General features: G+C 36.7%; 1 protein-coding gene across 3 annotated transcripts in view; it reads left to right on the top strand.

Annotated features, from left to right (window-relative positions):
• LOC138697692 (sodium-coupled monocarboxylate transporter 2) overlaps positions 1 to 27,617 on the top strand; it is a 340,251-nt gene that overhangs the window by 297,992 nt on the left and 14,642 nt on the right. For all 3 annotated transcript variants that reach the window (XM_069823160.1, XM_069823161.1, XM_069823159.1), the window contains 7 exons: positions 3,707 to 3,949; positions 11,359 to 11,492; positions 15,630 to 15,818; positions 17,933 to 18,087; positions 24,676 to 24,816; positions 26,130 to 26,348; positions 27,331 to 27,449. In XM_069823160.1, the coding sequence (XP_069679261.1) occupies positions 3,742 to 3,949; positions 11,359 to 11,492; positions 15,630 to 15,818; positions 17,933 to 18,087; positions 24,676 to 24,816; positions 26,130 to 26,348; positions 27,331 to 27,449 (1,165 nt within the window). In that variant the 5' untranslated portion in view covers positions 3,707 to 3,741. The remainder of the gene's footprint in view (positions 1 to 3,706; positions 3,950 to 11,358; positions 11,493 to 15,629; positions 15,819 to 17,932; positions 18,088 to 24,675; positions 24,817 to 26,129; positions 26,349 to 27,330; positions 27,450 to 27,617) is intronic.

Raw genomic sequence — 27,617 nt, 5'->3', positions numbered from 1 at the left:
TTACGTACCTTTCGTTATGTGCAGAAGAATTATCATAGAATTATTTGTGGGTTTGAGTTTTCTCCTTTCTTTTCTTGTGCTACAATGTCTCTGTACATAATATCGCTTATCACTTGTATGTTTGTATTACATAATTTACATGTAATGTTCCCGTCATTCATTTCAAAACACTCGCCAAATTCTGTGTGCGCCTGAGAACCTTTAACCTTCAGCATTAATATTCAGCAGGTATAATGTTTACGCATGCTAGAGTAGGTCTACTTACTGCTGAACGCATGGTCAATTTGAAACCACCGTAACACATCCTATCGATCCCCAACATTACAAGCCTACTTATATCAGGGTTACAGGTATATTCTTTTTTGGTATTTTCTATCATATTCATTCCCATTTGTATTAGTACTACTTTCTTTCAACAAATGATATTATGCACACAATCTTTAGTATGGCTGACCAATTAAGATTCTTCCACAGGGTGATTCAGAAGAAATAGTAAATATTTAAGGTGGCGGTGATAGTATGGTCTATTGTGAGTTTAAAAATATAGAGACCTATACAGGATGAATCGTAAATAATGTAATTAATTTCAGGGGGTTATCCTTTGAGATATTTCAAACAAAAATTATAATAGAATTTTTCTCATTTTTTTTTTCATCCTTTTCGAGATAAAAATTGTTTTATATGAAACAGTTCAAAGCGTGTTTTGGTAAAGCCATTGAATGAATTCCCAATATACTCAGTCGATTTAAGAGAACAGTGTATTGTGATAATAAGCGACTGAAAGAATTTTAGTTTTGTCCTTTAAATGTGCAGAAATTTGATCCGAATAAATGTAACATTGAAAAATTACTTTGCAGAACGAAAAGTTAAGGCCCATTCACAATGAAAATTAAACATAACGTAAGCGTTAACTTAAAATGTAAACGTTACGGTAAAATCACATCATTCATGATGGGGACATAATCATAACCGCAAAGGTACTTGGTAACCATGGAAACATAAGAACGACGCCATTTCCTCATATTCTGTTGTATACTTCAGCGCTCCACGATTGTGTACTGTTTGCAAAACACGTAAGCATAAGCATGAAAGTTTGGAGTTTGCAAACTTTCATGTTAACGTCTAACGGTAATGTTAATGTCAGTGTTTATGTGAATAATTGTGAATGATCCCATTTGCTAGCCTGGCCGCAAACTTCTGTGTTTATGTTCCGATTATGTTTAATTTTCATTGTCAATGGGCCTTTACATTTGTCCGAATCAAATATCTACCCATTAAAAATTGGACACATATTTATACAGAGTGATTTATATAGAACTAACACATTTCTTTCATTAATTGTTTCAAAACGAATTGTGCTAGCGACAACTTATTATACCTAAAATATAGAGGAATTTTGGGAGATTATTTACCTCTATAGCAAATGTTGTCCGGCATTGTCAAATCCGGAGATCTCGGTGGCCGCAGGTTCCTGGAAATTATTCGGTCGTCAAATAACCGGACAAATGGAACCATGCTTCATCTGTGAACCATGTGATGGACAATATGACAGGATTTTGCACAATGAACGTCTGAAACCAACGACAATAATTCAATCTTTTATCCTTATCTGGTTCCTGTAACTGATGAACAACCGTAACCCTATATGGCTTTAGGCTCTCTGACACATTGAGTAGGTGTACCCTGTCTCCTGCGACAAACGTCTTAATGATTTTTTGGGTGACTGCTCCATCAATTACAGCTACTCAAAGGGCATACCAGAGAGAATTTGGTGTTCGCAATCCTCCAAAAAGAAACACAATACTGGGACTGGTAAACAAATTGGAAACAACTGGATCTCTGGTGAGTGAAAAGGGCAAGCATCGTTCATCTAGGCTTCCCACGGTTGTTGTTGACGTAAGAGCACAACTGGAGCAGTCACCCAAAAAGTCATTAAGACGTTTGTCGCAGGAGACAGGGTACATCTACTCAATGTGTCAGAGAGCTGCGAAAAGTCAGGCCTAAAGCCATATAGGGTTACGGTTGTTCATCAGTTACAGGAACCAGATAAGGATAAAAGATTGAATTATTGTCGTTGGTTTCAGACGTTCATTGTGCAAAATCCTGCCATATTGTCCATCACATGATTCACAGATGAAGCATGGTTCCATTTATCCAGTTTTTGACGACTGAATAATTTCCAGGAACCTGTGGCCACCGAGATCTCCGGATTTGACACGCCGGACAACATTTGCTATAGAGGTAAATAATGTCCCAAAATTCCTCTACATTTTAGGTATAATAAGTTGTCGCTAGCACAATTCGTTTTGAAACAATTAATGAAAGAAATGTGTCTGTTCTATATAAATCATTCTGTATCACTTTTTTTTTACTCAAAACAGTCCATATTACCACCCTCTAAAATATTTGCTATTCTTCATTAAACACCCTGTGTATCGTAAATTGTCTCTACGAAGACATTCTACACATGAACTAAGAAATCGTCAAACTGAAGGACATCCATTACTTGCTGATCATATGTTAATGAAACTGTTATTTTAACGATCCGTTTCAAAATTGATGACTGTTACGATCTTCAACAAAATCTGACTGAGTCCACACCTGAGAAGTGACGGTTAGCGCGTCTGACAATGAAACCAGGTGGCCCGGGTTCGAATCCCGTTCGGAGCAAGTTACCTGGTTGAGGTTTTTCCGAGGTTTACCCTCAAACCAATATGAGCAAATACTGGGTAACTATCGGTGTTGGCTCTCGGACTCATTTCACCTTAATTTCATTCAGGCGCTAAATAACCTGAGATGTTGATACAGCATCGTAAAATAACTCACTAAAAGAAAAATCTGACTGATGTTGGTAAACCCTATCGTTAAGACTGAGAAAAGACAAAACATAAATTCAAAATGAGAGTCTTGTTTCAAAACTTTCAAGCCTACAGGATGTGAAAAACCTATTCTTACGCAGTTTGTGAGGTAATAAATGGAAACTGAGAAGGATCTATTAAGGTTGGAAGTATGGGTAAAAAATGCGTTATTTTTTTAATTACCCTGCTAAAGTAGTAAATTCCATAAATGTAGTGCCTGTAATGGTATTTTACCACATTCATTGTACTGCAATAGGTTGTAGTAAAAATTAAAAAAAAAAAACCTATTACACCGGCTTGGGCAGATATCGTGAATGACTTTCTGGTTGGTTCTTAACTATTTACACCAAGACTTCACAACATTATTAGATCTTTCCACAAGAAGTGGCATCAGAATTGTTAGAAAAAATACCATTGCATGTAGGCCTATGTGAATTTATGTACTTCCAACATGATGAGCGGAAGCCGACAACAACTCTGAGTAATGTTTGGCAGGAGACGGATCGAAAGTAGAGGATCAGTTTTCTTGTCTCCCAGGTCTCGAGACTTCTCACTTGGATTTCTTTTTTGGGGGAAATCGAAGATGATATCGATCGTGTTGTTGACGTTCACAACCATCAGAGACGTCTTTAGAATTCTCAATCGATACAACAGTCTTAGCTCCGCAAATAATATACTCTTTTTGTCTGCAGTCTCAAAGTAGAAATATTAAGTTTTTTAGTAGATTAAGTCTCTCTAGTTTTAAGTAATCGATGTGTAATTGCTCTAAGGCCAAATAAACTCAAAACACTCTCACAGCGTATCTGTAATCTTAAACACTAAATTGCAATGTAATTATTCTGTTCCAGACCCATACGACTGAATTCCCACAGTGAATATTAAGATGGGGACGCCGTCTAGCAACATGGTGTGGGACTACATAGTCTTCGCAGTGTTCATCCTCGGATGCTCCATGATCGCCATCTACAGCAAGTTCGCAGGTCCGAAAGAGAGAACGAAAGCGGACTATGTTTTCGCAACGGGGAGAGTTTCAATGGCCGCCATGATGCTTTCGATAGCGAGGGGTACGCTGGGAGTGAGATCATTTTTAGGTGAGAAACATTAAATTTGTTGTTTGTGTAATAATGATTACAGTTTGTAATGGCAATGAATCAATAATAGTGGAATCCTGTAAATTATAATAATTAAAATTATTTGTCGAAGTGCCTCAGTGGTAGAATACTAAATTCGCATTCAGGATGTCCGAGCTTCAGATGTCGGTGTCGACGAATGTTACCATAGTTTTTGGAGGTCTCTTCAATCACAAGTACTGTAGGAATTTAAATACGTGTTAAAAAGACAAATGCCAGATTATCTCCCACGTCTTCTCCAAAACAGATACAGAAACTGATTCACAAGACTTGAATAAATCCATAGTTGTACACGCTGGACATTTCTGCAGACTACTCATATATAGCCACTAAACTGCAATCTATGAATAGTAGACGGGAACACAAAGGTAAGAACATGTCTGGGGTGTAGCCGGTAGGTAGAATTTAATAATAATAATAATAATAATAATAATAATAATAATAATAATATTTATTTATTTATTCCAATGGCAGGTACATGGATAACTTATCTTTTACCTAAACACAACCTCAAGATTAAAAAAAATAAATAATAAAAAAAATAAAAAAATAGTAATAATAATAATTTATTCAACCTGGCAGAGCTAACACTCAACCAGGAGTAAAACTGCGTTACAAAAACACTACAAATTTACAGAGTACACTACAATTTTACACACAACAAGTAAGTAGAAATCAGACATAATACATAACATACAGAAAGAAACGAAAAAGCATAATAAAATGTGAACAACAGGTCAAAATAAATGGGACTAAGTATAAAAAAATAAGACAATTATTAATAATAATAATAATAATAATAATAATAATAGTAATGATAAAAAATAAGAATAGTAATAATAATAATAATAATAATAATAATAATAATAATAATACTTACTTACTACTGGCTTTTAAGGAACCAGGAGGTTCATTGCCGCCCTCACATAAGCCCGCCATAGGTCCCTATCCTGAGCAAGATTAATCCAATCTCTACCATCATATCCCACCTCCCTCAAATCCATTTTAATATTATCTTCCCACCTACGTCTCGGCCTCCCCAAAGGTCTTTTTCCCTCCGGCCTCCCAACTAACACTCTATATGCATTTCTGGATTCGCCCATACGTGCTACATGTCCCGCCCATCTCAAACGTCTGGATTTTATGTTCCTAATTATGTCAGGTGAAGAATACAATGCGTGAAGCTCTCCGTTGTGTAACTTTCTTCATCCCTCTTAGCCCCAAATATTTTCCTAAGAACCTTATTCTCAAACACCCTTAATCTCTGTTCCTCTCTCAAAGTGAGAGTCCAAGTTTCACAACCATACAGAACAGCCGATAAGGGGTGGTCCTCCAGCTTGGGGGTTGGGAGAAGGGCTAACAACCCATCACCGTAAAAAACAGTTTGTTACGAAACCTAACGGTAATAGTAATAATAATAATAATAATAGTAATAATAATAATACTAATAGTAGTAAGAAAATAGTCCAATGAATACAATATTTTTAGGTACACACAGTAAGGAAAATTATGATTTTATATATATATATATATATATATATATATATATATATATATATAGCTCAACTTATCACATTATAGATATACCATTATCGGAAAATATGAATACAAAAACATAAAATAAGTTAAATATCACTGGAACATAAAAAAAATGTGAATACGTGGAAATATGCAATACAACGCTTGTCATAATAGTAAGTTAGTTTCGCAACTCGTCATAAGATAATTTCTAACTTGGATTTGAAAGATTTCAATGTTCGGCAGCCCTTGACTTCAGGCGACAGAGAGTTCCAGTGACGAGAGGTAGCAATTTCTTGGTTACTTGCTGCCCAAATTCGTTCTGGGAAACAAAGTGCGGTTTAAAATAATACGTGACTACTGAATCAGTATTTGGTTATGAATAAATAGTAGAAAGAAGGCAAGGGAATCGAATATATCCCTAGAAAACATATCTTTGTCATGACAAATTTCACTTGAATCTCCCGAGACTTACACTCAAGTCTCTGAAGTGGAAAGCCGTTCGCCAAACTGTTGTATTTTATATTGCAAATTAAACATGAAATGACCTTTGTAAAATTTATTCGTCAACTTCTTTCTATCTGCAGGAATAAGGAGAAATTTTAAAGCACTATGCTAGCCCAACGGCACAAATTTTTAACCAGACGTCAGGTTACATTTGCACCCGGATGTTTCTTACTTTTTACTCACACTGTTTTCCCACACTTCCATAGAAAGTAATTCGGTGGTACGTGTCATAGTTTTCTACCCACGGTCACTTCATCATCTTAATAGCTTAGGAAATAATAATTTATCATTGTCTGAGAAAACTTACGTTGTAATGTTGCGCACAAAGTTAGGTTCTTCTTTCATACATAACTTGCCTGGTGAAAATATAATCAAGAGTTCCCTCCTTTGCTTCCTCTCGGTGGGCTAGTCTCAGAGCAAAGTCCTGACTTACATTCTAAAGGACCAGAGTTTTATGCTCGAGGTCGGTACTCTGTCAGAATTGTTACTCGTTGCTTTCTACCGACATGCAGGGAAAGTAACCTGCAACAGAACGCCCGGCTTCTCCCGAGTTCTCATTCTTCTCGTTTACCAGGTTCTTCTCGTTTGTGTGTTGATGGTAGTAGCAAGGGAATCCGTGTTTCGTTATAATTATTATAATATATTTTTATTTATTGTTATTATTTTGATGCAAGTTATTCCGGTTTATTACCACCTTCTCCTTCACTGGGTTTCCTTCACTAGATTCCTCTCCTTCACCGGGTTCATCTCTTCTTCTCGTGCGTCGTGTTCATTTCCTTTCGTGCACTTGGTTCATCTCTTGTTCTCGTGCACCATTTTCTTCTCTTCTCGTGTACCGGATTCATCTCTTCGTCTCGTGCACCGGGTCCATCTCTTCTTCTCGAGCACTGCGTTCATCTCTTCTTCTCGTATAGTGCTTCATCTCTTATTTTCGTGCACTATGTTCTTCTCTTCTTCTCGTGCACCAGATTCGTCTCTTCTTCTCGTGTACTGGATTCTTCTCTTCGTCTCGTGCACCGGGTCCATCTCTTCTTCTCAAGCACTGCGTTCATCACTTCTTCTCGTATAGTGCTTCATCTCTTATTTTCGTGCACTATGTTCTTCTCTTCTTCTCGTGCACCAGATTCGTCTCTTCTTCTCGTGTACTGGATTCTTCTCTTCGTCTCGTGCACCGGGTCCATCTCTTCTTCTCAAGCACTGCGTTCATCACTTCTTCTCGTATAGTGCTTCATCTCTTATTTTCGTGCACTATGTTCTTCTATTCTTCTCGTGCACCAGATTCGTCTCTTCTTCTCGTGTACTGGATTCTTCTCTTCGTCTCGTGCACCGGGTCCATCTCTTCTTCTCAAGCACTGCGTTCATCACTTCTTCTCGTATAGTGCTTCATCTCTTATTTTCGTGCACTATGTTCTTCTCTTCTTCTCGTGCACCAGATTCGTCTCTTCTTCTCGTGTACTGGATTCTTCTCTTCGTCTTGTGCACCGGGTCCATCTCTTCTTCTCGAGCACTGCGTTCATCTCTTCTTCTCGAGCACTGCGTTCATCTCTTCTTCTCGAGCACTGCGTTCATCTCTTCTTCTCGTATACTGCTTCATCTCTTATTTTCGTGCACTATGTTCTTCTCTTCTTCTCGTGCACCAGATTCGTCTCTTCTTCTCGTGTACTGGATTCTTCTCTTCGTCTCGTGCACCGGGTCCATCTCTTCTTCTCAAGCACTGCGTTCATCACTTCTTCTCGTATAGTGCTTCATCTCTTATTTTCGTGCACTATGTTCTTCTCTTCTTCTTGTGCACCAGATTCGTCTCTTCTTCTCGTGTACTGGATTCTTCTCTTCGTCTTGTGCACCGGGTCCATCTCTTCTTCTCGAGCACTGCGTTCATCTCTTCTTCTCGTATAGTGCTTCATCTCTTATTTTCGTGCACTATGTTCTTCTCTTCTTCTCGTGCACCAGATTCGTCTCTTCTTCTCGTGTACCGGATTTTTCTCTTCGTCTCGTGCACCGGGTCCATCTCTTCTTCTCGAGCACTGCGTTCATCTCTTCTTCTCGTATAGTGCTTCATCTCTTATTTTCGTGCACTATGTTCTTCTCTTCTTCTCGTGCACCAGATTCGTCTCTTCTTCTCGTGTACTGGATTCTTCTCTTCGTCTTGTGCACCGGGTCCATCTCTTCTTCTCGAGCACTGCGTTCATCTCTTCTTCTCGAGCACTGCGTTCATCTCTTCTTCTCGAGCACTGCGTTCATCTCTTCTTCTCGTATAGTGCTTCATCTCTTATTTTCGTGCACTATGTTCTTCTCTTCTTCTCGTGCACCAGATTCGTCTCTTCTTCTCGTGTACTGGATTCTTCTCTTCGTCTCGTGCACCGGGTCCATCTCTTCTTCTCAAGCACTGCGTTCATCACTTCTTCTCGTATAGTGCTTCATCTCTTATTTTCGTGCACTATGTTCTTCTCTTCTTCTTGTGCACCAGATTCGTCTCTTCTTCTCGTGTACTGGATTCTTCTCTTCGTCTTGTGCACCGGGTCCATCTCTTCTTCTCGAGCACTGCGTTCATCTCTTCTTCTCGTATAGTGCTTCATCTCTTATTTTCGTGCACTATGTTCTTCTCTTCTTCTCGTGCACCAGATTCGTCTCTTCTTCTCGTGTACCGGATTTTTCTCTTCGTCTCGTGCACCGGGTCCATCTCTTCTTCTCGAGCACTGCGTTCATCTCTTCTTCTCGTATAGTGCTTCATCTCTTATTTTCGTGCACTATGTTCTTCTCTTCTTCTCGTGCACCAGATTCGTCTCTTCTTCTCGTGTACTGGATTCTTCTCTTCGTCTTGTGCACCGGGTCCATCTCTTCTTCTCGAGCACTGCGTTCATCTCTTCTTCTCGTATAGTGCTTCATCTCTTATTTTCGTGCACTATGTTCTCTTCTTCTCGTGCACCAGATTCGTCTCTTCTTCTCGTATACCGGATTTTTCTCTTCGTCTCGTGCACCGGGTCCATCTCTTCTTCTCGAGCACTGCGTTCATCTCTTCTTCTCGTATAGTGCTTCATCTCTTATTTTCGTGCACTATGTTCTTCTCTTCGTCTCGTGCACCGGGTTCATCTCTTCTTCTCGAGCACTGCGTCCATCTCTTCTCGTATAGTGCTTCATCTTTTCTTCACGGACACCGGGTTCTTCTCGTGCACAGAGTTCTTCTCTTCTCGTGTACCGGATTCTTCTGTTCTTCTCGTGCACCGGGTTCTTCTGTTCTTCTCGTGCACCGGGTTCATCTCTTCTCCTCGTGCACCGGGTTCTTTTGTTCTCCTCGTGCACCGGGTTCTTCTGTTCTTCTCGTGCACATAGTTCATCTCTTCTCGTCCGTCAGGTAAACATGTAAATTACAAGTCATCAATGCTTAATCGGTTACAACTCTGAAGGCAGACTTTTATTAATAACTCAGTTGTTTGAAAAAATAATATGAGTAGTGTGAGTACACATTTTCAATGGCTATTTACTTGCATTTAATTTTGTTGCATAACTTGAGTTTAAGTAAATCTTCACGGCTTTCAAAGTACCGTATCTATGGCGTTACATAATTGTGGAGAATATGACGTAATAACTTACTCAACTTCCCACATTTGCATGAATCATATTTGCTTCCATTTTTTTTCTGCTGGTTTGATGTTCACTCCACAACAGATTCACCACTTCCGATATGTCAACATGGCCAAACAGTCTACTAATAGCGAAGTAATACGAGATAGCTCATTCCCTGAGAATTGAGAGAAATTACTAATTTTTACTTTCTTTTTATTCCAAGTAAAAGTAGTAAAGATAGATTCAAAGACTTTTCATGGCAGTAAAGGTTTTCGGCATCCGTGATATTGGAAAAGTGGTTTTGGGCAGGCTCTCCATCAATGTGCAGTGATTTCTTCTGCACTGCTGGTCAGATTTTGTTCAAATTCAGTATCCACGAATCGATTTGTCGTGGATTGATGCACATGAAATAGATAATAATTTTAGTGAAAAAAAGTTGGTTCTTTGTATGAAATGAGGACTTACAATGGCGAATCACTCTAAAAAAATCGTAATTCTTTTTCCTTTGATATTTTCTATTACGTAGAATAAAGTGACAAAATAAACGTTACAGTTCCTATGGAACTAAAAATTATTTCCTCCGAAAAATTGAGTATTACATACAAGATTATTTCAAACTTTCGTTGTCTTTTTAGTCCAAGTTTTTACATCTCTGTCGCCGGATGATCACATAGACAAGGAAGCGTTCCTCCTTACAGAAAATTATAGGCTTGTTAACGGTTGTAAATCCACCTTCCTTATTTGGATGGATTTTCACACAAGCAATGAGTGGTACAGACATCTGACTGACATTCAACTCGAAAAGAAAGGAGATTTTCATAAATAAAAACTTTAGAAAATATTATAACATTCGAATGTGCTACAGAAAATCTTTTATGTGCAATTTTTATAAATTTAATGACATATTCTGCTTAAGAGGTTAGGTACAGCTTGCAACAGTAAATTTTTTTGAAATATTCAACATTTTTTTACTCCATTACTGTATCTTGTACAGTAATAAAAATTGGTATGTGAAAAACATTGTCCTTCTGCTTTATGAAAAAAAAATATTTTTACGATTTAAAAAAAATATTTATATATTTTTTCAAAATTCAAAATGGTGGCAGGTTACTGTGCAGTGATGAAGCGTTTCATAACTCATAAACTTGTTAACTTTTTCATGTTCTCTCTCTTTTATTTTAGTGCTGAAACTCATGTTTACAATATCATGCTCTTTCAACTATATTCATTAATAAATAATATTTTTTTTATTTTGTGTTACAGAAAATACTGATATTTGATCATTTTTTAAATGAATTTATTTTTCATGAAACAATCTATCAAAGGCAGAGTTGTGATCTTGCATCATATCGTAGATACGACATGCATAAATACACACGAAAAATTTCATCACAGAATGTTGGATAGTTGTTGAGTTATGTGGAGAAGCTTCATCGCTGCACAGTGAACTGAATTTTGAAAAAAAAAAAATGTAAATAATTTTTTTAAATCATAAAAATATTTTTTTCATATAGCAGAAGGACAGGGTTTTACATATACTAATTTTCATTATTGTACAAGGTACAGTAATAGAGGAAACAAATGTTGAATATTTCCAAAATTTTACTTCTGTAAGCTGTACCTAACCCCTTAAACAGTACAAAATAATTATATATGTGAAGTCAATTGACTGAGTGATATATAATTTGCAATATGATTAATGAAGTGTTACAAAACCTGTAAAAGCTATAATGACAAATTATATTTGTCATTTTGGTGAATCACTTTTTTTTCTCTTTCAGGATACCCGTCGGAACTCTACTACAGGGGCAGTGCAATGTGGGAGACGTTGTACGGGATGATTTGTGCTTACCCGATAGTAATTTTTATATTCGTCCCGGTCTACTACAGCTTGGGAATAACTTCAGTCTACCAAGTAAGTTCTGTGGCTCATTCTGATAGCAGAAGGACTTTTTTTTCGACTTATCATTCATTACATCGTACTGTTGTTCAGTTCGTTAATGCTTGCTGCACTGACGCAGAGAGGAGGGTTTTGGGGGTTAAAACCCCTCCAATCCCCACAGAAAAAAAAATGAAAAAAAATACATAAATAAATAAATACCGTTAAAGTTCTGCAAAGTGACTTACTTCCGGTAATAAACAACCAGTTTACAATAGTGACAGCTCTCCATGTAGCTACATGTACTCCTGAAAGGTCCCTTTTATCACTAAAAACATTGAAAACTTATTAGGAAGAGCACAGGGAAGGAGCACCTTAATGGACTGGCTCCCATGTACATACATGAGAAAATTTCTGTAAACAAAATTGAGATGCTCGAGGAAGTACATAGCTAAGAAATGTAGAGGTTCAAAATTATGTGTCCGGTTTAAAAGTAGTAGCAGAATAAAGCGATTTGTAGTGTGAAAGATAAACTCGAAATGTTTCTTTGATGGTACGGTACTATTATGTCGTGATAACGCATTGCGCATGTGCAAACAGGGTGTTAAAAATAACGTTTACAACGTTTCAGGGATAATAGAGGAGGTAAAAAAAATATCTTGTGTGACAAAACTTTGGCAGATGCGCCGTTTATTGTGTACGTAAGTGTTAGTATAATCCATAAAGAACAAGACCAATTGTCGTTTTAGAGGTGGTGTTCAAACCGCCGTCCATTGAAGGCATTGCACAACTGGTACCTTCGTACTATGGAGTGTCTGGAAAGCTTAAAAAGGCCAGCATTGTCTCTAATAACATGTGAAGCTTCAACAACGCGAGCAACTAAGTCTTCTGCCGTGTCGATCAGTGTCTCATACACAAAACGTTTCAAGTCTCCTCACAAAAATAAATCCAGTGGGGTTAGGTCCGGTGATCGAGGTGGCCACGGTACCGGCCCACCCCTGCCAATCCAACGATCGGGGAATGTAGCATTTAGGTGGTTTCTGACACGACGTTGAAAGTGTGGAGGGGCACCGTCATGCTGAAACCATATTCGTTCTCTGATGTTCAATAGGATATTTTCTAAAAGTTCCGGTAGGACGTCGCGTAGAAAAACAAAATAATTACCACACAGAGACTGTTAGGCAACAGATAAGGCCCTACAAGGTTGTCGTGCACAAACAGAACTAACCAGTGTGTGTTGTGACGGAAGTCAAATCATCTAGCTTTCAGGCCATCTAGCGGCAAAACGGCGCATCTGCTAAAGTTTTGTCACGTAAAACAGAGGTTTGTTTTTACCTCCTCTATCATCCCTTAAACGTTGTAAACGTTATTTTTAACACTCTGTATATCCATTCTGCATCTGTGGCCTGTGGACTCCGCAGCAAATGGTTTTCTGCTTTTGTTAGGGACCTATATAATCCGATAAGAAGTTCTGTCTCATACAATGGAACATTGAAGTTTGTTACCGTATATATTATAGTCAATTAAAAATGTTCAGACTTCCACAGAACTAACCCCTGCCTACGCCACTGCTTGCAGAATTAATACAACTCCTGAGTCAATTTCCAGTAGGAGAGTCTATCTTGTGATGTCTTAAAACTTCCGAATCCAGCATTCCGAAGACCCGTATTTACGAAGGACGTTATTTCCATGTGGTCTTCAGTCCGAATGCCATATTATCGAATCCGTATTTCCGACACATTTATTACGAATGCTACATTTTCGAAAGTTTTATTTCCATAATTTCTGAATGCTTAGTTCATTGTTGGGTTCCATTTTAGTCTGGCATACATGTCCAAAAGAGCATTGAAATAATAGTAATAATAAACAGTTGTAAGTAAGCCTACATTATACATTTGCTCGTTGTTTCTATCTGGTGCTACTTTTTCGCAGTCCACTATGTATAACACTATAAATTATAGCCTATAACTTAATATGGTAACACCACTGTTACACTGCGAGGCAGTATCGTCCAGGAATATGATACAAAAATAGCAAACGCCTACTGGACTTCTTGGAAACATTAGGACATCAATTCACACTGTAAAAAATCCTCTATTACGAATTATACATTATATACGAATTATTGCTTTCTCTGAGATTCTGGCGGATATGTATAATAGTGGCAAAAAAAAACCCAGACCGACCCTTGTAGCTGATTTCAGAGCCTTGCTCATCCAGAGCATGATATACTGGTAACCAAGACTTTCGTGGTTCGAATCCTGCCTGGGAAGGAAACTTTTTTTTTGTTCCTTATTCACATTTATTCCCAATACTTTTCGATTGTTAATAAAATGCATGTCCTGGGAATAATAAGTTAATTAAGTAGTAAAATATCGCTGCGATGTTCATTTGTCCAGAGTTCAAACTTGATTGCCAGATTTGCAGCAACGAGTTTTACAGAAGAGTATAATAAATATAAATAAATGCTACACTGAGCTTTCAGAATTGCTCTATTACTCTTCATAGGAGAGTTTCGGATATATAGCGTTGAATACTTCTTACGAATCCGGCATTTCAGACGTTTACTCTGTTAATGAAAACAACGAGTTATATAAACATATAGTAAGTACAATAGAAACTGCAATAATTTAAAAGAAATGTCCCTGTTATTGCACAATCTTTGTAATCATGTTCGTCTTGCTTCAGAACCGGAGGTCCGTTACGGTCTCCTGCCGCCTTCTCCTTGGCTGTCATGAGCATTCTTTGCTTTCAGCTTGAAGAATCCTGCAAATTAAACTCATAATGAACGGGAAATACACGCGGCTATTCCGTCTTCAGGTTATTTCCATCTGTTCTGTCAGGAGAGCTGAACCAAGCGTCACGACTCAAGTAGAGAAATTTCTCTTATATTTTGTGAAGGATCGCTATTGGCCCAGAGAATATTTTAGGGGGTTAACGACAAACAAACGTTATTCATGTTCATACTTCTGACCCCTTTCCCCACTGTATACAAAATTCACTACGTAGTTAAAAACGAGGCGAGAGCGATGGATTTTGAGGGGCAGTAAAATATTTAGCATGTTTTCTTCGGGGAGAAAAGTAAAGCTGAGAGTTCCGTGCTCTATATTATATTTTTACAACTTGTAAAAGAAACCTGTCCGTTGTAGAGCGCTGCAGTAAAATTTGTCGGTCATTTCCGTCCACATTGAATAATCTCTGCAGTTGAAAACGTTAAATGGTACTATTGCCGCTGCCGATGGATATTGCTACTTCTACTACGAGTATTAATCACTACTATTATTACTACTAATACACAGCTTCGCCTATTCAGTAGAATGTATTCGAGTCTAAAGAAAGCAGCAAAGCACTACAACGTGGTTTGTTATTGTGACGAGAATCAAAGTTCTCGCATAGCGATAAGGTATCATGTCATTTTTTTTCTTGTTAGGAGAGAGGGAGAGAACATCCCACGCACTACGACCTGAGGTCTATTGTTCACCCCCTATATGGGATGAGTTGCGTGCCCACCGATCCTCTACGCGCACCGACCTAACCACTTCACCCCCTTAACGACCGGTCCCTACAGCCAACAGAGTTCATGTACCACTCCTGCTTCGGCAACTCCCCCAAGGCTTCCTCAACGATCCGAGGCGGAAGTCCTCCCCTGGGTTCTGTTGCAGAAGCTAATCGTCATCGCATGAATACAATCCACGGAGGCCGGTCGAGAGAGCCAGCAGCTTCGGAGGGCCGCCTGTAGAGCGATCTGAAAACCAGAAGAAGTAACGGGATGATGAATGAAAGGATGATAGGGGAGGAAAGGAAGTGGCGAAGATGAGTGAGGTTCCAATAGCCTGATAAAGTTACCTGATATTTATCCATAGGAGTGAGGGAAAAACTCCGAAAAAAAACCTCACCAGGCAACTCGTCTCGACCGGGGATCGAGCCCGGACCCGCTGGGTTCGGAGTTAGACTCGCTAACCTCGCAGCCACAACGGTGGACTATCATGTCATAAACATGTTCATGTCTGAGTATTTCTGACAAAGTAAATATTATTCAACGCCTTGAAAACGGCGCAAATATTAAAGATATCGATGGTTATTATTATTATTATTATTATTATTATTATTATTATTACTATTGTTGTTGTGTTGTGTTGTGGGAATGTCCATAAAACTGGCATGATGTTGCAGTACCTGGACCTGCGGTTCAAGTCCCGCCTTGTGCGCTGCATCGCGTCCTTCACGTACGTGATACGCAGTCTGCTCAACCTCGGAGTGACCGTGTTCACCCCCTGTGTGGCTCTCAAGACTGTCATCGGCCTGCCTTACTGGGCCTCCATTCTCAGCATCACTGTCATAAGCATCATCTTCACAATCATGGTAAGTTGCTTGCTCTGCTTACCAGTCAGGATTCAGTTTTCGATATTCGTATGACACAACAAAAAGAGTTTTACTTGCATAAAATTAAAGAAAATGTAACTGTTTTGTCAGAATTTATTTTTAGTAGGTTATTTTACGACGCTTTATCAACATATTCGGTTATTTAGCGTCTTAATGAGATGAAGGTGATAATGCCGGTGAAATGAATCCGGGGTCCAGCACCGAAAGTTACCCAGCAACCAGAATTTGTTGTACCGTGTATAAAATGTATTTACATAACATAGAGAGTATACTTTAGCCTACTAGGCCTATTAGAAAATATATTCTTCTCAGCGTTTTTGTCGCTTAAGACATAAAGAGAAAAATAGGATAGTTCAAACGGTAGGCGCGTTTGATTATCTATAGTCTCGTCGCTCCTATTTCCGGCAGCTAATCACGTTGCAGGTCGGCTACATTTAAACGTGTGCGTCTTGTGATCCGCTGATGATGACATTATGCATTTCCTAATACTTAATATAGTCGCCCGCCATTTTGGCTCTTTCGTTGGCGTTCGCAGAAAGCACACGAGGACGTTATTTGCCGCTCAATTATTTGCTGAATTACAGTGAGTTTGATTTATTATCATAGGAGCTACGACATGATAATGTTTAACGGTGCGGCAAATAGATTCCTCGTCTGGTAGCTCGGCAACGAAAGAACAAAAATGGCGAACGATGCTACCTACCTAGACTTTATAGAGCCTTCACTTCCTAAGACGTAAGCAAAGAGGAGGAGTCATGCCGGGAATAACAGCGTTGCGACTATAGTTGTTTTCTTTCAGAATTCTTTTTACCAATTATCAGGCGAATGATAAGTAATCACATGGTGATTCCTCGACCCCATCTCACCATCACCAATTCCATCGACGCTAAGTAACATACCAGTTGATATAGCGTCGTTAAATAACAGACTGAAAAAACTAGGTTTTTTATTGTTTAAGAAGCAGGACCTATGAAAACACTTCTTTTTTGTACCTGTAAATTATTTAAATGGCTACAAATAATGAGAAATCTTGGAAAGTACGATTAAAATGTTAGTTCGAATTTTTGGCCAACCACGAGTCATAAACGTTAAAAAAAAAAACCTTCGACACAAATGCATTTTCTAGTGCTCAAATGAAAGTTTATGAATCGCTAACAAATCTGTGTAAGGAAATTTTGAAAACACTTGATTGAGAGTTTTTAAAAGTTATCAAATATCACATTAACATCTAACTTCTTAAATAAAAAAAATTATATTTGATACAAAAATGAGTCCACACCTGTGGAGTAACGGTTAGCGCGTCTGGCCGCGAAACGAGGTGGCCCGGGTTCGATTCCCGGTCGGGGCAAGTTACCTAGTTGAGGTTTTTTCCGGGGTTTCCCTCAACCCATTACGAGAAAATGCTGAGTAATTATCGGTGCTGTACCCCGGACTCATTACACCGGCATTATCACCTTCATCTCATTCAGACGCTAATAACCTAAGATGTTGATAAAGCGTCATAAAATAACCTACTAAATTAATTAAAATTACAAAAATGAAATGTAAAAAGTTCCCGACTTGAAATTTTTTATTAAGCTTCGTTACAGGTATTACGAAAATTTCAAGTGAATATTCTACAATAGTGCCAGAGTTATTGCATTTTGAACAGTGAAAAATACAGCATTCTATTCTATAGAAATGCGAAATACGAAAAGAAGAAGTTTATACCGTTAAATGTCGAAGCGCATGACCAATTTTAAAAAAATCGTTGTTTAATGACAATTAGGTTTTCTTTAATAATAGCTACTTAAATCAAACGATTTTGTTTATTAAAAACAGCTTTTGTTCTTTCATATAGGTCCTGCCCCTTTACTTTGTTCCATCATTTTTACTGAAGTCTTGTTTGAGAATGAGAATAAAAATAATCAATTTAGGCTACAAATATATAATATTTATTTCGTATAATTAAAAGTTTACTACTTAATCAATGATAGGCCTAATCAATTTTTGGGCATTAGTTCAACAAGGAACTATGACAAAATTCTAAATTCCAGAAATAAACACGGTGAGAAATCCGTACGTGATGTTTTTTTTTTACTTCTACGTTTCAGGGAGGTCTGAAAGCCGCCATAACAGCTGATGTCGTCCAGGGTCTTACAATGATTACCTGCAGTCTTGCCATTATAATCCAAGGTTGTATACAGAACGGAGGCTTTGGAGAAATAATCAACGTGTCCAGTGAGCGTCAGCGGCTTCAGTTCTTCAAGTACGTAACCACAAGATTTACTCTTAGTCTGTATTAATTAATTAAACATGTAGGGCCGTATTCATAGACATTCTTAATGCGGGCTTTCGGTGGATGATCAGCGAACTAACGTTTTTCGTAGTCATAAACCAGTGTCAGCGATATGAAAGAGTGTCTTTTAATGTGTATGAATCCTGTGTAGCACGCTCGTGGCGCGGGCTAGCGAAATGTCTATGAATAGCACCCGTATTCTCTACTAGCCGTACCCGTGCGTTCCGCTGCACCCGTTAGAAATAAATATAAAGTAATTACATAATTAAAATAGGACATTTGACCCAGGGAACATTCGTGTTTGATAGAAGGATAAATCGTTTATTATGTTACTTAAATTGTATTAAAAAAATTAAAATACGATCATTTTGATCCAGAGACACTCATTTGGTCATAAAAATTATTTTAGGAAATACAGGAAACGAATGCCTATCAAGTTTTCTGTGCGTAAGAAGGTATTTTAATCTTACCTGTCCTCGATTCGTTCAGAAGTTACTGTAATAACATTATAGCATTATGTCCATCTAGAGAAACTACACTTTCCAATGGTGAATTAATAATTAATTATACAATTCGGTTAATTTAGCTTCCGATATTAGTTCATACAAACACAGAAACATTCTCTGTAGGCTATGTTTCATAGCTTTCGATTGTTGTTGTCCAAGGCCCCTTATAGACGAAGTCATTTGTTTTTTATTTCATTACACCGCCTTAAATGGCGTTGTTATTGTAATTTTGAAACTCATTTATCTCATTAAATATCAGTCCTATCGAAATTTTGTATGGAATAAAACTTATCGGACATTAGTTTTAAAGAAACGTTTGCTATGTAATATTTTTCATGAAAATTAATAATAAGGGAGATATTTCGATTTATTTAATTCAAGCCCCCTTATAACCGCCCTAGTAAATAAAATATTTTGAATGCCATATAGCCTAAATTCTAAGTTACAACGAACTTAATTTATATTCCAATTTTCATATAAATCGGTTCAGCCATTATCACGTGAAAAAGTAACAGACAGACAGACAGACAGACATACAAACAAAAATTTCAAAAAAGCGATTTTCGGTTTCAGGGCAGTTAACTATATATGTTAGGACCAATTATTTTTGGAAAATCGAAAATTACCAGAAAAATTTCGGCTACAGATTTATTATTAATATAGATTAATATCCAAATTCTTTGAACGAGAAACTTCATTTTTATAGGGTAATGTATGCAATTAAATTCCACCAGTTTGTGTGTGTTGATTATCTTCTACTATTGTAGACTGTTTTATTTCTTTATATTGCGACAAAGATTGGGTTTACGACTCTTAAATTGTTAACAGTAATAAGGATGTGAAAATCGTGACGCTAGTACGTATAATTAAGGTAATTCTCTCTAATTCGTACAAAATTACTTTCCATCGCATTATGGAATCATTTCTACTTAGTCATGCGGTTATACGTCCCAGAGATTTACAACTACCCTAAGAGTAGGATTGCAGGACTAATGAAATATAATTTGAAGGCGGGCTATCACATTAAATGCAGTGTTTCTTCATTTGACTCTGTGACCTCAGATGTACTGCAGCAAACAATTCAATAAACTGTACTTGTTATAAACACACGTTACATAACTACGAAATGCCGGTTTGAACTAGACTGTGACGTTATTTAAGGATCCTTTCACACTAGACCAGTAGTTGCCAAACTTTTTGAAGACACGGTTCACTCTTGCGCCGAGGCTTTGTTTGCGACTTCACACTACCATACCAGTTGGGTTATTTAACATCGATTGAATTGTGATAGCGAAATGGTATATGGCGAGGCCGAGGATTCGCCACAGATCACCTGACATTCGCCTTACGGTTGGAGAAAACCCAACTAGGTGACCAGCCCAAGTGGGAATCGAACCCACGCTCGAACGCAACTTCGAATCAGCAGGCAAACACGCTACCGCCTGAGCTACGCCGGTGGTGACACTGACATGTCAGTTGAGAGATTTGAACTTATTAGGAGAGACCGGAAGTTTAGGCATTATGAATCATTAAAATAGGCAGGCAAAAAGGCATCATAAATAGCTAAAATAGGCAGGCAAAAAAGGCATTATAAGTAGCTAAAATACGCAATAAAAGGCAATTACAAAAACCTTGCAATAGACCCACAACCTTGCACTTTCCACAAAGGGATTTCGGCAGCAAGAAAAGCTTTAAGTCGAATGCAAATTGAGATTTTCGACTCGATATTGCAATTACTGTTGGAAGCAAAGCAATCTTCTTTCCAGTAGCCTTGGAAAGTGCATTTTTGTGTTTGGTTGTACTGATATGTTGCGACATGAAATATTTAGCTAAATAGCTACAACAACGTCGCAATGAAAACTGAAAGAAAAATAACCGTTAAAAATAACGTTAGACCTGCACTCATTGTTGCCTTGTCAAATAAACACAAGCGATAATTAAAACGCTTACTATTATACACATTTGCACTGCAGCACTCACTGTTGCAAAGAGAATATGAACTGACTGAAAGACAATAATATACATTCGGTGAAGTCACTTTCATTGTAGCGGTTATGGATATAAATTAAAATATACCTGTAGGCAATTTTTAATAATAAATTAATAAATAATAGATAAATAATCAAATAAAGGCAAAAAAGCATTATTTTGTAAATTAGGCATTTATATTAGAAAAGGGCAGAAAAGGGTAACATAAAACTGTGACGTTTCAATCACAACAGTAATATACGTTACAAGAGCGGTATGTTGACGTTTTCATGGTCGAGGAAAAGATTGAAAAAGCGGAACTTAGTTAAGCCTTTTTAATTTCCGAGAACATGAAAACAAACATACCGCTCGTGTATCGTACATTATTTTGTACGAAGATCGTTTATTACATACCTGAAAGACGAATTTCTAATTATTTGCAATGAAATCTCCATGTTGGTTTCTGTTTAATGACGGCAACTTCGGAAAACCAAAATATCTTTCTTCAACATTGTTGCTATAAAATGTTTTCTGTGTTTACTATACTCCAGCAGGCCGTGATATACGTCTGTCTTTTTTTCCCCCAGTCTATAAATGCGAACTTAAAACAAACGGTAAGGTTATGTAATGATTTATTTTTTCATTTTAATATTTTAACAATATTATTTATATAACATATTGCAGTAATAACATCCGCATCTGGAATCTTGTTGATTTTTTCACGGCTTCCTTAATGTTACTTTAACAGGAATGCAATAAGTTTCGTGGAGTAGTAGACTTTACTTAATTTTTGCAAATATTTAAAAACAATAATTAACATTGCAATTTAGGTGAAATTGCAGTGGTAAGTTTCCAATTTATAATTATTACTATGTTAAACGTCTCTAAAAATAATATGTTAAAAGCCTAAAGCAGTAAAATGAATATCGCGCTTAAGCAGTAAAAAGAGGGAAATTGTTATGTGTGTTACGTTGGGAATACTGAATGTGGTATTTCACACTTACCGCGTATTGGTTCTGTGCGGAAAACAAGCAAATACGCACGATCTCGCACAAAGGTATAATTCGTACAGATTTACTTTCAAAATGAAGATGGATTTAACACATTTAAAAAGGCATTCTGACAAAGTTCCGGTCTCTGCTTATTAGTTTACCAGAATAGTAATATATCCAAGTAAACTGTACTCATGCTGTGTCCCGCCACTGTAATGTACTGGGCCATATTTTATAAAAACAAGAAAGCATTGAAGCTATCGCTTCTTCCTGAGATGTGGAGTGACTCTCACCCCTATTTCCAACCTTTCTTATATACGATACAGTGATGTACAAGATTAAAAAAAATATATATTTTTGGATGTCGAAGAAATGATTCGATTAATAAACTGGAATAGATAAATTCCGATATTATAGAAGTCGAGCAAAAAAGTGAAGAAAATTGAACTACCGCACATCTGTAAGTGCAAATTTGACTCTTCACTTCAACGTTATCAGTGACTCGGCAAAGGCGACGAAGCATTGATATGCGTCAGGTGTTGCGGACAGTATCTGCTCCTGATAATATAACAATGACGGCTGTAAATTTTATGGTTCTTCATGTCACACGCAATTGACAAGCCATGCAGGATTTAAATTTCCAAGCGAATTACATAGGCCTATGTTCGTATGTTTCATACATATGATGTGTTATTTTTATGATCGGGATGGTCATAGGAGTCTAAATTTTTCCTATAACAAAAATTAGCGTTTTTCTCAACAGTTTTGAATATGAAGAGTCTGAGGTTCTCAACACCGTGAAATAAAATTACTTTGTTGTTGTTGTTGTTTGTCGTTTAGTCAACTGTCCGAAGACAGATCTGAACCCCACAAAGTGATACTAAGAAGGCACCACTTATGAGGCAGCTAGACCAGGAGATAATGGGGTAGGGTAACCACTTCCTTTTCCCTTCCATTGCATACATCGCCTACTAGCTACATATTACACTAGTCAGACTTCAGATGTATACAAACAATTGTTCTCCCTCTGACACATATCGTCAAGTGAGGTGTACTGTTGATAATAGATGTGCATATCAGCCAGAACCTCAGTAAGAGGACAAAATTACTTTATCGCACGCTTAATGGTCTACTATAGGCTACATTCTGTCCGGGACGAACACTAAGATGTCTATCGGTAACGAAAGTAACCAAAAAGTAAATAATACCTGTAACGAAAGTAACCAAAAACTAACTAATTTAAGCAATTGGTAAAGAAAGTAACGAATTTAAAAGATTCGAATGAACATAGATAACGAAATCATGCATAATAGAGTGAACGTATTGTAGGTAAGGAAATCATGCATAATATACGGTACTTCTGTTTCACTCATCTCGGCTAAAGTGAAGCTGAAACAACTGCAGTTGCAAAAACAAATGTCATTGATAGGAAAAGCTGAGGAGTTGAAGCAGTGGCGTATACTGGTTAAAGAGTTTGGGCTACCGCTGACTCTATTATTACACAAAATATATCTAACAATTACTTTAATTTTAATTACTATGGTAAAACTAATAATACAAAATTATTACATTATGTTATATTATAAACTTTTTCTTTTGTAATTTCCTTGGGCTACCGCCGGTAGCCCCGGTAGCCCGCAAAATACGCCCCTGAGTTGAAGTCCATTGAAATGAAGATCAGAGAACATCAGTGTTTTTTATCGTGCTTATGAGTAATTATTAAGTTGTATTAACTGAAGTGTAACTTTTTTCACAATTTCGGTAGACACCCTGCGATAAAAAAGTTTTGTAACTCAACAACCAACAAATGTATCCAGATGTTGTTTCTTATAAAAGACAAAGGAACTCTCCAAATCCTTGTGTTGGACAAGGCCGTGGTCCACAGGTAACACAGAGATTTTCTCTGGGAGCTCCGATTCCCTGTGACATTCCAACAAATCTCATCATCTCATCTCATCGCGGATGTAGCGTAGAACAGCCTCCTATGGCGCAGACTATGCAACTACTCTTTCGGTAAATTGATCTACATAACTGGTTTCATATAGGTGAATGACGAACAGTCAAGTACCCGCCATTAGTAAAAAAAATAATTCGGTGCATTTATTTAGTTAATGAATTGCAAAACTGTCTTATCGATTGTACTCCTCTTGGGATACCGTGTATTATGATGACTAGAGGGCGGATCTGTGTGCGTTGACTGAAGTTGGTATGCATGGACTGTGTTGCTACTGCTCGCGTCGCGTCTAACCTGTTTCGTTTTCTAACCGCACACCAACGAGTTAGAAAGAGAAACCGCACACAGATCCGCCCTCTAATGATAACATTACGTCATCAGGTCGTCTGAACATATTTAATGAACAGAAAAATTTGTTATTTTAATAGTACATTATGGAAAGAGCCTATAATGGTAGTAATTAAGACGCGAGTATGTTTATGAAACGAGCGCAAGCGAGTTTCATAATTTTCACACGAGCGTCTTAATTACCATTATAGGCAAGTTTCATACGACTTTTTATGCTCGACCATATTTCTAACTTGAAATTATTCATAAGTATTCATATTATTCTTATCTGACTGGGGAGCGGAAGTGACCTTGTGCTATATCTCATAAATTGTGAGATGTGCGCAGACGCGAAAGTATTGATTTTTTTCGAGGAACAAATGTCATTGACCTTGATATAATCTAGACAGTAAAATGAACATTAATCTTGATATAACCTGGAAATTGGTTTAGACATTGAAAAACGAGATGACAAATTGAATTTATTTTAATATTATTTACAATTAACGCTAATTATTATAGTAACAGAACATAACCTTCTGCGACAGTATTGGATTTCCAGCCTCCGTGACATTTCGCTAGTTGTCTTTCGATTGCTTATCCGAGAATAATCGATACTTGCGTTTTCATATTGCTACAATGATGTTTTCTGATTGGTGGAACACCTGAACTTTAATGAATAGGTGTACTTTAATGAAGTCCATTAAAGGGCTACTACCAGGTGTATAATTACTACATTTCGGCATGGTCGAGCATAAAATACATTTTGTTTCTGTTTAGTTTAGATAATATTATTTATTTTTCTTTACAGTTTCGATTTGGATCCCACAATTCGTGTAACAACTTTGTCTGCCCTTTTTGGTCAACTCTTCATGTCTTTATCCATTTTTGGTTGTCAGCAGAACTTTGTGCAAAGATATTGCAGCATGGACTCTCAACGAGCTGTTACCAAGTACGTTTGCTATGTAAACACACACCTATTGTAATTCACAAATAGATGTATTACATTTGCTTACATAAAAACTAACTGTAAATTTAGTTTTCCTGCAAACAACTGGTAATTAATACAGAATGAATGGGTTATAAATGCTGTCAATGCACAAACTGTGAAAAATCTGTTTAGTGAAAAAAGTCCGTAGAGAATGTTCATTAATATGCTTTACCTACAATTCTCCATTTTTGAGTTGCGAGAAAATATGTGATAATATTGAAATGACTGAAATTTTGTAACTTTTAATTCTTTGTTGCTATCAAATGAAACAATGTTGTTTTAGGAAATGAGTGGAGATTATAAGCATGCAGATTTATAGGAGATACTTGTTTTCTTCTAACTTCAATAACAAACCAACAGAATTAAATTTCTGGAAATTCTTTACTTCTAAAATACACATAAGTAAATTCCCTGATGTAATCTTTGAAATAGCTGATATTGTCTTAAGCACTTTTGTTGCACTATTTACGTACTATTTAATTATCTGAAAATGTATTTTTTGTTAAGGCGATATCTCGTCTATTAACTGCATTTAAAAGTAAATTTATTTTTCATTCTCTAATTAATTTTTATTTATACTTCTTTATTATATATAACACTTTGTTTTAAAACAATAATTAATTTCTGTAATTCATTTTAACGAATAGAAAATTAAAATCATTATGTATGTATGTATGTATTTATTAACACTACAATTGGCTATACACCCGGCGGCAAAGATATATAATATACAATAATACCATTACAATTATACAATAATTACGGCAATAAAAGAAAAATAAAATAAAATAAACCTAAATTTATTTCTAACTATAAATAAATAGATGAACTTAAAATGTATTTAACAGGAAATAACTTTAAAACGACATTTAATTAATTTCAATGAATATAGTATGAAAATCATTAGATCTATCATGGATTTTACATTTCCTGAATACAAGGAACAATTCATTTTTAAACCAGTGTTTAATTAACAATGTCACATAAAAATCTTTATTATCATAGGCTTTACATTGCTTTATATAAGGAATAATTTTAAAACAATGTTTAATTAATTGCAATGAATATCACAATGAAACTATGATTCTGGACTTCACATTTAAAGCAATCTGTAATTAATTTCAGTGAATATCACATGAAAGTCATCATCATTAACTTCACATTTGCCGAGTATAAGGAATAATTTTAAAACATTGTTTAATTCATTTTAATGAATGTCACAATAAAATATTGTCCTGGACTTCAAATTTAAAGCAATCATTGTATCTTTTCAGAACTATGATGGCCAACATACCAGTGATTACCGTTTTATTCAGCCTGTCATGGGTTACTGGAATGGTGATTTTCGCAAGCTACGCTGATTGTGATCCTTTGAGTTTGGGTTACATCAGTAAAATTGACGAAATTTTGCCATTTTATGTGGAAGACAAATTTGTATTTCTGCCAGGACTTCTGGGGCTCTTCATGGCCAGCCTGTTTAATGGAGCTCTCAGGTACCTACTTAACGAAATCCTTAGCTATAGCTAGTAAAATATTGACAGAATGAAGTAGCCTATACCGAAGTTTGAAAACGTTGCATTTGCAACTCAGTGAAGAACAATGTTGGCGGCATAGTTAATAGGAGAATTAATATTCTAAATGTGCTGAATGCCAATTTTTCAAATTTAATTTTATTCAATCTAATTGAAGGACATCCATATGAAAATATAATACTAAATTGTCTTAGTGTGAAAGCAGTATGTAGTGTATGTTTTTGCACGATCGTGTTTTTTTTTGTACTTGCAGCTATTGTTGTTAAGCCTTAAAAGTTGTAATTCCCATATAGAAACTTTTTTTTTAGAGAAAACATTCTTTATAACATAAAACTATGCTGAAATAGATCCATTACAGTACACTTATTGTTACTTAGTTACCATTACAGTGCAGTTTTGCGAATACTTTGGTATAATATTGCTCTAAATTTTCAAGGAAAAATATATTATATTGTCCACACCTGTGGAGGAGTAACGGTCAGCGCGTCTGGCCGCGAAACCAGGTGGCCCGAGTTCGAATCTCAGTCGGGGCAAGTTACCTGGTTGAGGTTTCTTCCGGGGTTTTCCCTCAACCTAATATGACCAAATGCTAGGTAACTTTCGGTGTTGGACCCCGGACTCATTTCACCGGCATTATCACAATTTCATTCAGACGCTAAATAACCTAGATGTTGATACAGCGTCGTAAAATAACTCAAAAAAATAAAAATAAAAATATATTTTATTTACAATTTTAAAATTATGATCGTGCAAAAAATGTTGTATAATACACGTTTGTGAAGTGCATTACAAAATGTCGGAAATTGAAAAACTCGCTCTCCCCGTTTTTCAAACTTTTTCTCAATTTCGTAAAAAGCACTTCTCAACCTTGTATCGTAATATACTATTGTGTAATCTGAAGATGCTAAAACTAATTTAGCTAATGTTTGTTTGGTTTTGATAGTCTTTCAGTTTCCAACCTCAACTCCTTAGCAACGGTCACTTGGGAAGATTTCGTCAGCCAGCTTCCTCAGTTCAGAGATGTCACGGACAGAAGACAGCTGCTTTTAATTAAAATAATAGGTATGTTGCGGCATAATCACGCTTGTTTACTCAATTTTGACAAAAATTGCAGTTTCAAAAAAAGTACATGTATGTATAAATAAGTGCTGTTTGTTGCTATAATATATTTATTTTCATTATAATACGCATAGATTAATTTATTAAGCTAACAATAATTTTTATTTATAA

The sequence above is a fragment of the Periplaneta americana genome, chromosome 4, assembly GCF_040183065.1.
Source record: "Periplaneta americana isolate PAMFEO1 chromosome 4, P.americana_PAMFEO1_priV1, whole genome shotgun sequence".
NCBI lineage: Eukaryota > Metazoa > Arthropoda > Insecta > Blattodea > Blattidae > Periplaneta > Periplaneta americana.
Note: the sequence above shows the minus strand (reverse complement) of the source record. Positions and strands in the feature narration are given on the sequence as shown.